A 13302-nucleotide genomic window follows, 5' to 3' on the forward strand; every position below is an offset into this window, starting at 1 on the left:
TATGTAGCTGCCATTTACTTCATACACCTGAAATTGTTCATAACAATCATCGAATGAGAACTATCACTAACTACTTACTTGTACCAAACCTCTTCTGTCCCTTGAGATATGCACGTCGTAGCCCCAGACATTCACAAAAACTTCAGCTACTATTGAAAGTGGAAGCCCCTCATTCTTAGCTTCCACGGAAAACTGATTGAGCTCATCAGTGGCATTACATAGGGTCACCAGAACATAGCGACAGGTTCCTTGGAAGTCATAGGCCTTACGATCAAAGGTGATGTAGTGAGGGTCTCCAGTAGCAGAGCAGGTGCCATGAGGGTTGGGATGGCAGCCAAACTCGCCCTCCACCACACGGCAGGACTCCCGGGGCCCACAGGAGTTGGGAGTACAGTGGACATTCCCTGTAGCGCCGTTACAGGTACACAAGCTCTGACATTCTTCACCATCCCAGAACTGCTCACCACCTTGGTGATAGCGTCCTTGATGATAGCATCCACAAGATGTTGGTGGAACGCACTGGTCACCATTGAGGATAAAACCATTGTTACACTGACAGCCCTCCTGGCACACAGTATCACAAGTGAAGGGGAAAGAGAGGCTGGGGCAAGCAGAAGGACAAGAGGTTCCACAAAGTTCATAATGGCTGTTTGATGGGCAGGTTAGTGCTGGAGAAAAACAAACAGGTTAACATAAAAAAACATTTTTAAACATTTGGAGATCATGGCTAGAATTAATTCAAAAACAGTTGAATGCTTACCACAGCCAGTTGCATTTCTCCATTGTCCTAAAGCAACACCCTTCTGTTGGCACATTAGTGCATAATCTCGTAGGACGTCACACAGAGTTGATGCTGGATTGTTAGAGCCCCCCATGATCTCCACACATACATCCACCTGCTGCCTTGGGTCGACCACAGACCAACAGGGTACAAATGGCCCATCTGGTGAGCTGAGAATGCCACAGTACTCACTAGAATTGTAATTAGTTGTAGAATTTTGGTTCATGCTTTCCACGCAGTGAGCAGCCAGAGAGCCATCTCGCCAACTGTCTCCAAAGTCCTGAGAACTGTTGACCAGGACACCGTTGGGTGTATTGAAGTCATCATGTGGATGACCATTGTAGTTACCACAGAGTCCACCCAGTGAACCATTGTAGACACCAGGAGCAGTGACACGGACAAAGTGAGGCCAGACTGTCTGCACAGTTACACCAAAGGAGGTGCGAATGATGACACTGTAAATGCTGCTGTGGAAGATCTGGATTCGGTTGGATGTAGTGCTGAAAGGTAGCCTGATCAGCTGACCGTTAACCTGCAGGATCATCCAGTTTTTTGCAGTTAACAAGACTTAAACAGTATTGTGTCCGTGTACACATAAAAAATATAAATAAATATTAATAGGATAATAATATTAAAGGAAGAACATAATTTTAAGTAAGTGTTCCATTCACTTACCTTCACTTTACTGTTATTTGCCATCTCCATAGATACGTGTATCCCCTCTGCTTCAAAATGCAGAATTCGTGCAAAACCTTGCTGGCCTCTTGGCACTTTTTCTACTGTCACCATGAAGTGTGGGTGACTGGACAGTCCCATAACTTTGGCAAGTGTCAATCGACACGCCCCAGGATAATGGTATGTCAGCCCATCAAATGTCTGATATGACCCCGGGCCTCTGATCCAGCATGTTTCATACGTATTTGGTCTGCATCCTCTTTCTCCATCCTCCACCCTGCATGATTCAAATGGGCCACAACCATGAGAGTGGCAAGTCATGGAGCCATTACTGCAGCTACAACGTCTCCCACAGTCTTCGTCTAGTATTACAGTTTGTCCAGAGCGGTAATAACGGCCCTCAAAGCTGCAGCCACACTCAGCATGAGGGACGCAGACCCCACCACTGAGGATGTAGCCTGAATCACAGATGCAGCTTTCCTGGGGAGGTAGAGGGCAGTTATGGGTAGAGTTGGGATTAACACAGGTAGGTGGACATCCTGTGCCTTCATACTCAAAGTGACTGTTGGCTGGACATGGGATTTCTAGGAATAACAGAACAACATCGATATTTACATCGGTGGAATTTTAATACAATAATATTTTGAAATAATGCAAAAAAAAAAAAAAAAGTGATTAACATACCACAAAAGCCAGGTGTCCTCCAACTTGGTAGCTGAATACCACTTTGTTGACACTGACTTGTATACACACTTAGGGCTTGACAGAGAATAGGTCGATACCCTCCTCCTACACACAGATCATACACACAACTGTCCACAAAGGACTGTGGAGGAAGTTGCTGATGGCAAGCCATGAAAGGTCCAGACCTACTGCTGAGGATACCACAGTGGTCAGTGTTGCTGTACAATGCTGTCTCTTCTACAGTGCAAACAGCACAGTCCAGACCTCCGCACTGTGGCCCACAACCAGGCTTATCATCCCCAGATGCTTGCCAGCTGTTAGCAAAAACCACATCAGAGCTCACAACCTCACCGTCACGAGTTTGAAAGTCATCTCTACCAATGCCATTAAAGTTTCCACAAAGACCGCATGTCCCATTCTGGTAAGTGTAGGGCAAGCTGATCTGGACATAATGATTTGTGTCATAAGACACCACTAAACCAAAGTCAGTGCTGACAAACACAGAAAAACCTGACTCATAAACCTGCACGGTGCCATTGCTAAGGGAGAATGGAGTGGATGCAAAGTTCCCGTTAACCTGTAAACAAAACCAGCAAATATATCAAGTGAGAAAAGTACATCTGGTCATAAAGTGTAGAATTTATCCAGAATAAAAATGACCAACCTTAGCCTGACCACGGCGTCCTTTGACAAGCTCAATTGTGTCATTGTAGACATGCACTTTCACCAGTCGTGTCCAAGAGACTCGAGTACTGCCTCTGTGCTCATTTTTGCCTTCTACTCTGTAGTAGGGCCGTCCACTATTACATTGCTCAGAGAGAACATACGTGCAAGTGCCTTGAAAGTGAAACACTGTGTTATCAAAGGTGTAGTAATGGGGATCACCGCTTATGGTGCAGGTTCCTCTTGGCACTGTCTGACAGGAGAACTGGAAGGAAGCTGGCTTGCAGATCTGTGAAAAGGAGCATGGCTCCTTGCGGCACTGCAGCCCTGTTGAGATACATGTGCACTTCTGTGCACAGGTCCTGTCACTCCAGAATGAAGCACCCAGCTGCACTAATTCACCTTAAAAAGAATAAAAGAAAATGTCCCTTATGCCTTGTGTTAAATGTCCAGACAGTAGTAAAAATCGTGTTTTATAAGGAAAACACTTGAAAGCACTCTCTGCCTGTGAGCAAAACCAAAACCAAAAACCCCCCACCCTTTCCTATTGGTCAAAAAATGTACCATGTCAACCAATCAAAAGATGATATGGCAACATGATATTTAGTTGTTTAGGAAGGGGGGAAGTTTTAGGAGTGACGGTAGTGTTTTGAGATGTGAGAGATTTGCGACGTTTAGCGCAAATCTTGTGTAGTTAGTGTGTAGTGTAGTCAATAGTTTTCTTGTGTGTGTCAGAACAATGAGGTGACTGCTAAATGTTACAGGTGTTATAGGAGTGATACATCGCCTGTTGTCAGGCCTGCAGGTATCAGGCTTGTGATGTTCTCCCTTATCTCATAGTGGACAGAAATAATTTTTTGGAGTGGCACAAATAATTTGTGTTGCATCAAATTTGATGCAGAACACCTGATAGTTCTGTAAATAGTTTGAAATGTTTATTTAAAAAATGTCTTGGCTGCATTTTTAGGTAAACAGCTGCAAAGAACATTGTTTGCATAACTCAGTTACTTTTTTGAAGAAGTAACTATATAATTAATTGCCCAACATTGGTCATTATATACTGTATTTTGCAGACAGAGTTACAGGACTCTCTCCCAGACCACAGACTCATACTCATAATATAAGTCAGAGCTTTATATTAAAAAAATGAAAGTTGTGTTTTCAAAATTGGAGTCCAAGTTATGTTTACTTCCAATAGTGTTAACATACTACACAGGTCATGAACAAGATTTTATTTTAATTTTCATTGTAAGTGGGCTAAAGCAGTCAATTAAAAGTAGTCTAACATAAATGTAAATTCTGTAATTTGATTATTTTAATTAACCATGTAACCTGGATGAATTCGATGCAGGCGTGACCACAGTATGCCTAAATATGAATAAAATACTTAAGAAAAAAATCCTGATTGAGGTTGTCATAATTCATGCATGAAAGGTTCCAACTCTAATGTACTGAGAAACCGCATCTACTTCAGTTTTTGTCATCTGCTTTGCATGCAGTGCTTGTGTTGAAATAACCAAAATGACCAAAGTTAACAACAGTGATAGGTAATCTGTGGTAAGCAATGTGTCCATGTGAATCTTGCCTTAGGACAGTGGTTCCCAAACCTTTTTTGCTAGGCTCCCCTTTGTTTTACAAGAAAAATGTCCCCCCCCCCCCCCCCCCCCCCCCCCCTATTTTGCTCCATTGTTGTTTATTTCACACCTCAAACATTTAGTAAACAATTAAGCAAATACAAGTAAGCTGCAATAAATTACAGGTAGTAATAAAAAAAAAAAAAATACTAACTCTTTTACGCTACATCCACACCTACACGGGTATTTTTGAAAACACAGCTGTTTCTGTGCGTTTGTATGGAACACCAGGACTGCCATAATGAATTAATTAAATACACCATTAAATAATTAATTAAATGTGGCAATAATTAATTAAAATTGGAATTAAATAATTGAATAAATAGTTATGACACATGTAATTAATTAATTATTGACACATTTAATTAATTATTTATGTATTTCACATTTTAATTAATTATTGACACATTTAATTAATTAATTATTGACACATTTAATTAATTATTTATGTATTTCACATTTTAATTAATTATTGACACATTTAATTAATTAATTATTGACACATTTAATTAATTATTTATGTATTTCACATTTTAATTAATTATTGACACATTTAATTAATTAATTATTGACACATTTAATTAATTATTTATGTATTTCACATTTTAATTAATTATTGACACATTTAATTAATTATTTAATGATATATTTATTTCAAGTAACTTAAAGAAGTCCAGACGCTTTTCTTTGCAAGCTCCTTTGACTACGATGACCTGGATGACTGAGAACCTTCACAGAGATATATTTATTTATTTGATTTTGGCAGTCCTGGCGCCTGGCTCTCATCATGAAATAATTTTATCTGTCAACCTCACCCATCAAACTCAGGGGGCGGGGTTAACGCTGATCGAGTCAAAACCATTGCTTTGGCCTGGTGGACATTGTTTTTAGCACACAACAACCAGCAGTGGAAACTAACAGAACTAAACTTTGAAAAACCCTGTTTGTGTGTGTCACCAAATACAGTTTTAATATTTTTTTTAGCCGAGAATGTAGTGGTTTAATCTTCATGTGTCTGGTCGGTTTCTCAAGATACAGCCTCTTTGCATAAGTGCTTCGATGATTTCGGAGATGTCTGCCCAGTCTCACGGCAAAACGTGGATAGACCCGCTCGCCTCGCAAGCAAACAAGCTGTTATTACCACCGACAAAGCGCAGGCCCCGGTACACAGCTGTAATAACCCCCGCTGACACGGACTTATTTTACTGAGGTTATATTTATCGGGGTTTTATTTCCTGATGTTCTTATGTGTCCTACGTGTTTCAGTCGCCAATTCTGAATTATAACTAACATTAAAAACATGTTTAAGGAGGAGAGAGAGCAAATAAATTCGATTAACAGCTGATCTTTGGGTTTTTGTTCAGTAATCAGCGTGACCTGCGTATAAACGCATAAAATAAATAACGTTGGTGTTTCCGTCATGTAGTAACTGATGGCTTTAACTGTACAAAGGTTGTTCGACACTATGAAACACATACAGACTTCATGATGTTCGGCTAATATTTTTATTGTGAATATTAATCATGAGGGTAAACGGACCTGTACACCACAGAGCGAGGTCAGCATATCCACGATATCTTCAGCTCTATGAGTTAACCCAGAGTTTCCCAGCTGACTAATCTAACGGTCATCTACGAATATGTCACGGGTCATATCGATATGATTATACAGAAAATCATCCTTATTACTGCCAACTATTCCAGAGACGTGAAAATCTACAGCATAAAGAACAAAACATCCAGAAGTCTGCACGATGTGTTTCATAGTTTGTAACAAGCCTTTGACAAACATAACATGACCGAAAAAGAAAAAAAAGAGAAAAAAAAATCAAATTATATGTTAACCTCATTTATTTTTATTTAAGTAAACTCTAAATATTCTAACAGACAGCTGGTGCTTAGAATACAGTTGCTATAAGTAACTATTAAAAAACAGATGATATAATATTTCTGTCCAGGTTGCAGTCTTCATGATGAACAAGCTGTTGCAAACTCTGGTCCTCTCGGTGGAAATGCGCCTACTCTTCTCTTTCTTTAAAACATTTTATAAGTCAGTTTACTCTCAAGATTCACTGTTAAATCCAAAACACACCAGATAAAGAAAAGCGAATGGTTTAGTCGAACACATGTGCCAGTGAACCATTAAACGTCTGTAAAACTGTGCAGTTCTGAAACGTAACTTTAACCTCAGCCAAACCGATTTGCTCAGTTGTAAATAAAACAGCGAAGTAAACGTGACCCGACAGACAAAACCTGAGTGAATTAAGTCCAGCGTTTAACACTGAGAGCTAAAACTCAGGTGAGGTTTCAAAGCTGTGCCAGTGATTGGACATCAGCCGCTGATAAAGTGGGTTCGCCTATAAAGTGCTCTGTTGGGAAACAAGGTCCAGCAGCTCTGCGCTCGGGAAAAACTATATTTACTTATCTTGTGCAGAAAAATGTGCTGACGTTGCGTAATATCGAGCACCGGCTGCCCAGTTAAACTGTGACTATCACCAGGTAACGTGGACGTGTTTCTTGAATTAGCAGCAGGTGTTAAACAACCGCTGACAGGTGAGGATGAGGAGGATGCATGCAGGAAAACTGAGGGCCTGTTGAGCTGATCGCTGCTGTCGTGAGAAACAAGTCAGCTCGTTCTTTATGTTACAAAAGCACAGAGACACAAGACCAGGTGGAAAGAGACGATCGTTCGGTGAAAATGAGAATCTGCGAATGCAACATGTGGAACACAGAGAGTGGAATATCTAAACAAACCGGTTAACGTAGCCCCCACCCCTCCAAACCAAACAAATACACACAAAATAAACAGTTAAGCTGGAACACCGGGGCTGTGAGCTCGGTGCACTCTGTCAGCTGACTGTTAGCAGAGCTAGTGAAATGTCTGAAAACATCTGAGCACTTTTGCAAACATGTTCTATGTTGACAACCTGACCAGACATTCGCAGCTAAAACACTATTATTAAAACTACACCATTGCTGCCTGTGATTTGAAATGCATTCTGGGATACCAAGTCGACACAAGCAATCGATTATCTAGGATTGACCTGTCTTGCCTTACTTTGCACGGCAACCAATCAAATGTTAGAGAAGCTGCATGGCGTTTGATGAGTTTGATGGGTGAGGTTGACAGATAAAATTATTTCATGGTGAGACCTGAAGGAGTCAACTGTCCAATAATTAATTAAAATGTGAAATAAAGAAATAATTAATTAAATGTGTCAATAATTAATTAAAATGTGAAATAAAGAAATAATTAATTAAATGTGTCAATAATTAATTAAATGTGTCATTAATTAATTAAATATGTCAATAATTAATTAAATGTGTCAATAATTAATTAATTACATGTGTCATAAATATTTATGTAATTAATTATTTCTGATTTTAATTAATTATTGCCACATTTAATTAATTATTTAATGGTGTATTTAATTAATTCATTATGGCAGTCCTGGCGTTCCATACATTTGGGCCTTTCGTTCACACGTAAACTGCGTTTCAAATCACCGAAAACTGAGATTTTTTAAAACTCCTTTTTTGCATTTACGTGTGGACAAGGGATACATAGTTCGTCACGCAACGTCAAAGGTATGTGCCTTTTTTCACATCACGCTGTACTACTACTGTACTAATACTGTTACTGTTAATCTGACTATCTTCAGGTTTTACACGCTTACATATACACACGCAGTTACTGTCCCTCCATTTAGAAAGGCAGAGGCGTCATTGTGTAATTATTTTAAGTTTAGCTGTTTTTTTCCTGTGTAATAATATTCAACATTGCTATCAATACATTTTTCAAAAAATGCCTCTCTGTGAAAAATGGGTTCAAAAACATAAACAACTGTGGAATACTGTTTGTCCGTGATTTGAACCAGGGGACAAATTGTGGCAGCATCAGCCTGATATTATTTGTATCCCACTGTAACTTTACTGTATAAAGAGCTAACATCTCCAAAATGTCAGGAGTAGTTAGTCATTACAACAAGTGTGTGTGAACTAAAAATCAAGAATGTGGGATACTGTTTGTCCCTGATTTGGAGAGCCCAGCGCGTGCTCCCGACGAAGGGAAAACCAATTCTGCAGGGGAGACCTACCTTGGCACTTGTGCAGGTGAAGCCAAAGGGAAGATATGCTTCGCCATATTTTCTAGTCTTTGGCTTAGAATGAAGTTGGTTTGGAAACGCAAAGCAGGAGATGCTTCATCTCCTGCTTTGCGTTTGTGTGGGCGCCCCGTGCTAGCAGTGTCCAAGTGTTTTGGTTTTTTTCCCCCCTTTTCATACCGTGCCCCCCCTGCAATGGCTCTGCACCCCCCCCCCTAGGGGGCGGGCCCCACACTTTGGGTAGGTCTGCCTTAGGATAAGTCACTTTGTTGGGAACGGCGGATTTTTTGCTTGCCATATGTTGCCATTCAAAATCTTTCAAAACCTTGGAATTCATGGGCTAAACATCCTTTAAGCAGGTAAAAAGAATGTTTTTTAGCCTCCAACTAATAATTTCAAAGCTGATTTCTCTTTGAAATTCCTTCATAAATTATTGATTCCAACAACATTAGGGAAAAACAGTCAGAGACTTTGATGTTAATAACCTCAACCTCATTGCACCTTAATGCATTGTGGTTAGAATTCTTGCCTTGCCTATTACAGTTGCAAATGACTGTAATGATATCTAACATAAAGGTTGCAGAAGCAGTTGCCTTCTGTATCCTGCAGTCTTACCATTAAAAGTGCAGCCTGTTGATCCATGGTCTGTCCGGAAGGCCCAGCGACCTGGTTCATTGACGTTGCTGCTAAGGCGAAAATTTGAGTTACTCCCTGATGCAGCACTGGTGAATGATCCAGGGAGGACATAATAGTGAGTGGAGCCAATTGTATCATAACCAGCCTACAAATGTGAGTCACAAGAATATGATTAATGCATTTAGAAATAATGAATGTTTTTTCATTAGTAACTATGCAGAGCATTGACTATAGTAGGTCTGACCTGAATTCTCAGTGTTGTTGAGGCTATTATACCGTAGTTCATCAGCACAAATGAATATTGGCCTCCAGAGATCAGCACAGCTTGGACAGTAGTGCGCTGGAAAATATGAATTCAGTTTACTATATGTTCTGTTTGATCAGTGTTCTGCTGGATTTACACCTAATTTTGTTATGATACACTTTTCATGTATCACTGTATCAAATGTATTAATTCATAATTTGTGCTTCAATTTCAATGGTCTAGATTTCAGATAATTACTATTAACCATCTTAGTTTCTTAGTATGAAATGCTTTAGGTCATCATCAGGTATCACTTTTAAAAAAAAAAAAAAAAAAAAAAAAAAGCACAATATTCAAAAAGAATCTTTGTATGAAATCTGTCACAGGAATTCGTGTCTTTATGTCTGGAAGATGACACTAGATTACACTAACCTACTGTTCCTGAGTTAGTAGGCAACAGACTTTCACGTATACATCACACATAAGCACATAATTTAATTCCAAATTTTGGAAGCTGACTTACTGTTCCGCTTGTGGGATAATAGGCCACCTCAAACCATGTTGCAACAAAGACCCAGTTGGCATTAAAGTTGAGTCCTGGAAAGTATTGATTGATGTCCCGTGTAGCTTGCTGGAGAACACTGCCACTGGTGTATTGGTTGTAGTAGATCTGACCATTTCCTCTGTTGTCTAAATCTGTCCAGAATGGAGCGATGATGTCTCTGATACGTTGTGGGAACCTCTGACTTATAAATTCACTTAGTGGACGAGTAAATGTTAGGTGTCCATTATGATTGACCTGAAAAAAATTGAAAAGAAAAGAATATTTCCTGTCACAACATCTAGATAAACAGATTCAGATTTTGTTTTGCAAACCAGGTTTTATATTGTAATTAGTGGCAGGAAGTTTAATTAGACAGCTAAATATTTTTATGGTACAAATGTAGTAAATTAATTGTTACTGTTAATTTTACATACATAAATGCTGTTATATGTCCTCCCAAAATAGAAAAAAGGTCTTAGCAGGGTAATCTTTGGAGAACTTCCATCATCTACCGCAGAGCTTACAGTTCCAGATGTTGGGTAAAGAGGTCCTAAGAAGCAATTAGGCAGATCATGAAAAAGACAGAAAAAGCCTATATGGTTAATATTCTGCAAACATAAATATAAAACATATTTCTCACAGGCTTTCAGTCTTTACTCCTATGTATGTGTAAATGTGATATAAATTGAGGATAAACTGATGAAAGTCAAATCTTTAGAGAAGGTTTTGAGAAGACACAAACTTACTGACAACCCGAGCAGTCACACCTGTACATGAAAAAAAAAAAACACAAATAAATAAAATGCAAAGCAGAAAATTATGTTTTCCAAGATTGCAAGATTTTATTTCTGATCCAAAAACTTTGAGTGATCACTTAGGCAAAAATAAACACACCATAAAATGAATTAAAGGAACATAAATACAATTACTAACCTGTCATTCCCAAAAGCAGCACAAAAAACCTGATTTGACCCACCATTCTGTCAAATCAGATTTCTTCATTAAAAAGGGAAAATTAATTTTTTTGTTTAATTTATAACCTAAGTGCAGAGCTAAATTCAGATGAATCTGTTCAATCTTGATGTAATATTAGTTGTGAGTCTCTCACGCTCATTTGAGAGTGCAGGGGACACCCAAGGCGTTATATAGTTGGGGATATTTACCTAAGAAATGTAATCTAATACTCTATCAAAGGATACTCAAGAAGAATGTCAGATACCGTTACCATGGTTAATAGTCAAGCAGTAACTTTAGCAGCCATAGATACAGATCTCAGACAAAGGGTTTACTGCTGAAACAGTAAACCATTCTCAAAATATAAGTGATGGTAAATAATGTACTTACAGTCAGGAGGAAGGAGTGGAGGAAGACAAAATGTTTTTTCCCCATCAGTTTTGCTGCATTAAGTAAATTGAGAAGCTCTGGCTTTTTCTTGTCCATGCTGACTCTACATGACAGAAAAAAATGTATGGTTGTCTTCTGCACACTGAAACACTGAAATTCATCAAGTCAAGTAGTGGACTCCAGCTGTAGTTCAAATCAATTCAGTTAAATTAAATTCTATTTATACAGCGCCAAATCACAACACCAGCTGCCTCAAGGTGCTTTATATTGTAAAGTAGACCCTACAATAATACATACAGAAAAAAAAACCAACAATCAAATGACTTCACTATGAGCAAGCACTTTGGCGACAGCGCGAAGGAAAAACTCCCTTCAAGAAGAAACATCCAGCAGAACCAGGCTCAGAGAGGGACGGCCATCTGCTGCAACGAATTAGGGAGAGAGAAGGAAGACAGGACAAAGGACATGCTGTGGAAGAGAGCCAGAGTTTAATAGCAAGTATGATTCAACACAGAGAGGTCTATTAATACATAGTGAGTAAGAAAGGTGACTGAAGAAGAATCCCCCACCAGCATACATCTATGCAGAATAACTAAGGGAGGATTCAGGGTCACCTGATCCAGCCCTAACTATATGCTTTAGCAAAAGGAAAGTTTTAAGCCTAATCTGAAAAGTAGAGATAATGTCTGTCTCCTGAATCCAAATTGGAAGCTGGTTCCATAGAAGAGGGGCCTGAAAACTGAAGGCTCTGCCTCCGATTCTACTTTTAAATACTCTAGGAACAACAGGTAAGCCTGCAGTGCGAGAGCGAAGTGCACTAATTCGCTCTCGGGGTTAGTATCATGGTTGCTAGGCAACCTGGGCAGCACGATGGAAGCTAGACCATCCTATTTCACAAGCCTCGCACTTCCGGCCTTAGCGGTACGTGGCCCTTGTGAACCGTTAAGGCTACGTACTTTAAGGCTGCAGACCCTCACCCCCTCCCTCCTGGCTCACAGCTTCTTCTTCTTCTTGATTGGCAACCAATGTTAAAGCGCATTACCGCCCCCTGGCTCACAGCTCAGTAGACATTTAGATGAGAAAATATATATTTGACACATTTAAGGAATATACTAATAAAATAAAAATAAACAAAATAAATTTTCCCTTTAGAATTTTTTTTGCTCTTTTTGGCTCTATAAAATAGTTGTTTTCTTTTAGAATCACTCATCTTAGCAGTAGGATATACATGAAAAGAGAAACAAATTAAGTTTGAGTGAAAATGTACAAAAAACCCCGATTCACTTTGGTGAGTGACTAATTCAAACTTGATTCAGTAAAAAGAATCAAATTTACCATCACTACTGTGGAAGCTCCGCGATAGCCACCACACAAAGTAACGAATAACAACCCTATCTAAATCCCAGTAACAATTAACGCGTTCCTGATTTTGGCATAATAACTAGTTACCGTGCTCGTTACCACAATAATAACGTAGTTACTGTAATGCGTTACTTAATAACGCGTTAGTCCCTACACTGACTACAAGGTCAGTAAGATAAGATGGGGCCTGATTATTTCAGACCTTCTTAGGAGCAGGATTTTGAATTCAATTCTGGATTTAACAGGGAGCCAATGAAGGGAAGCCAATATAGGAGAAATATGCTCTCTCTTTCTAGTCCCTGTCAGTACTCTTGCTGCAGCATTTTGGATTAACTGAAGGCTTTTCAGGGAGTTTTTAGGACATCCTGATAATAATGAATTACAGTAGTCCAGCCTGGAGGTAATAAATGTGTGGCACACCCAAAATGCATAACCACTTTTGTGTTAATCATTCAATTTAATTTATTTTATTTGTTTATTTGTTATTTTCTGTGGCTATTAATATTCAAAATGACTTTGGTAACATGACCAATTTATGCAGTATATTATTTTGGACTGTACAGAAAGACAGATAAATGGAGCAACACCTCAGGTGGAACTATTATTTCAAGGCAGGTGCACCCCAGTTGCTTT

The 13302-nt window shown here is 39.1% G+C and overlaps 1 protein-coding gene across 1 annotated transcript in view; it reads right to left on the reverse strand.

The window, feature by feature from the left end:
* The window catches only part of LOC146512727 (IgGFc-binding protein-like), a 69412-nt gene that overhangs the window by 34651 nt on the left and 21459 nt on the right, over window positions 1-13302 (reverse strand). Inside the window, 10 exon segments of the mRNA XM_085171009.1 lie at window positions 79-668; window positions 761-1313; window positions 1457-2040; window positions 2141-2717; window positions 2805-3205; window positions 9155-9320; window positions 9420-9515; window positions 9943-10218; window positions 10398-10614; window positions 10710-10730. Coding sequence (XP_085027135.1) covers window positions 79-668; window positions 761-1313; window positions 1457-2040; window positions 2141-2717; window positions 2805-3205; window positions 9155-9320; window positions 9420-9515; window positions 9943-10218; window positions 10398-10614; window positions 10710-10730 — 3481 coding nt within the window.

The sequence above is a fragment of the Neolamprologus multifasciatus genome, chromosome 8 (genome assembly GCF_963576455.1).
Source record: "Neolamprologus multifasciatus chromosome 8, fNeoMul1.2, whole genome shotgun sequence".
In the NCBI taxonomy this organism is placed as follows: domain Eukaryota; kingdom Metazoa; phylum Chordata; class Actinopteri; order Cichliformes; family Cichlidae; genus Neolamprologus; species Neolamprologus multifasciatus.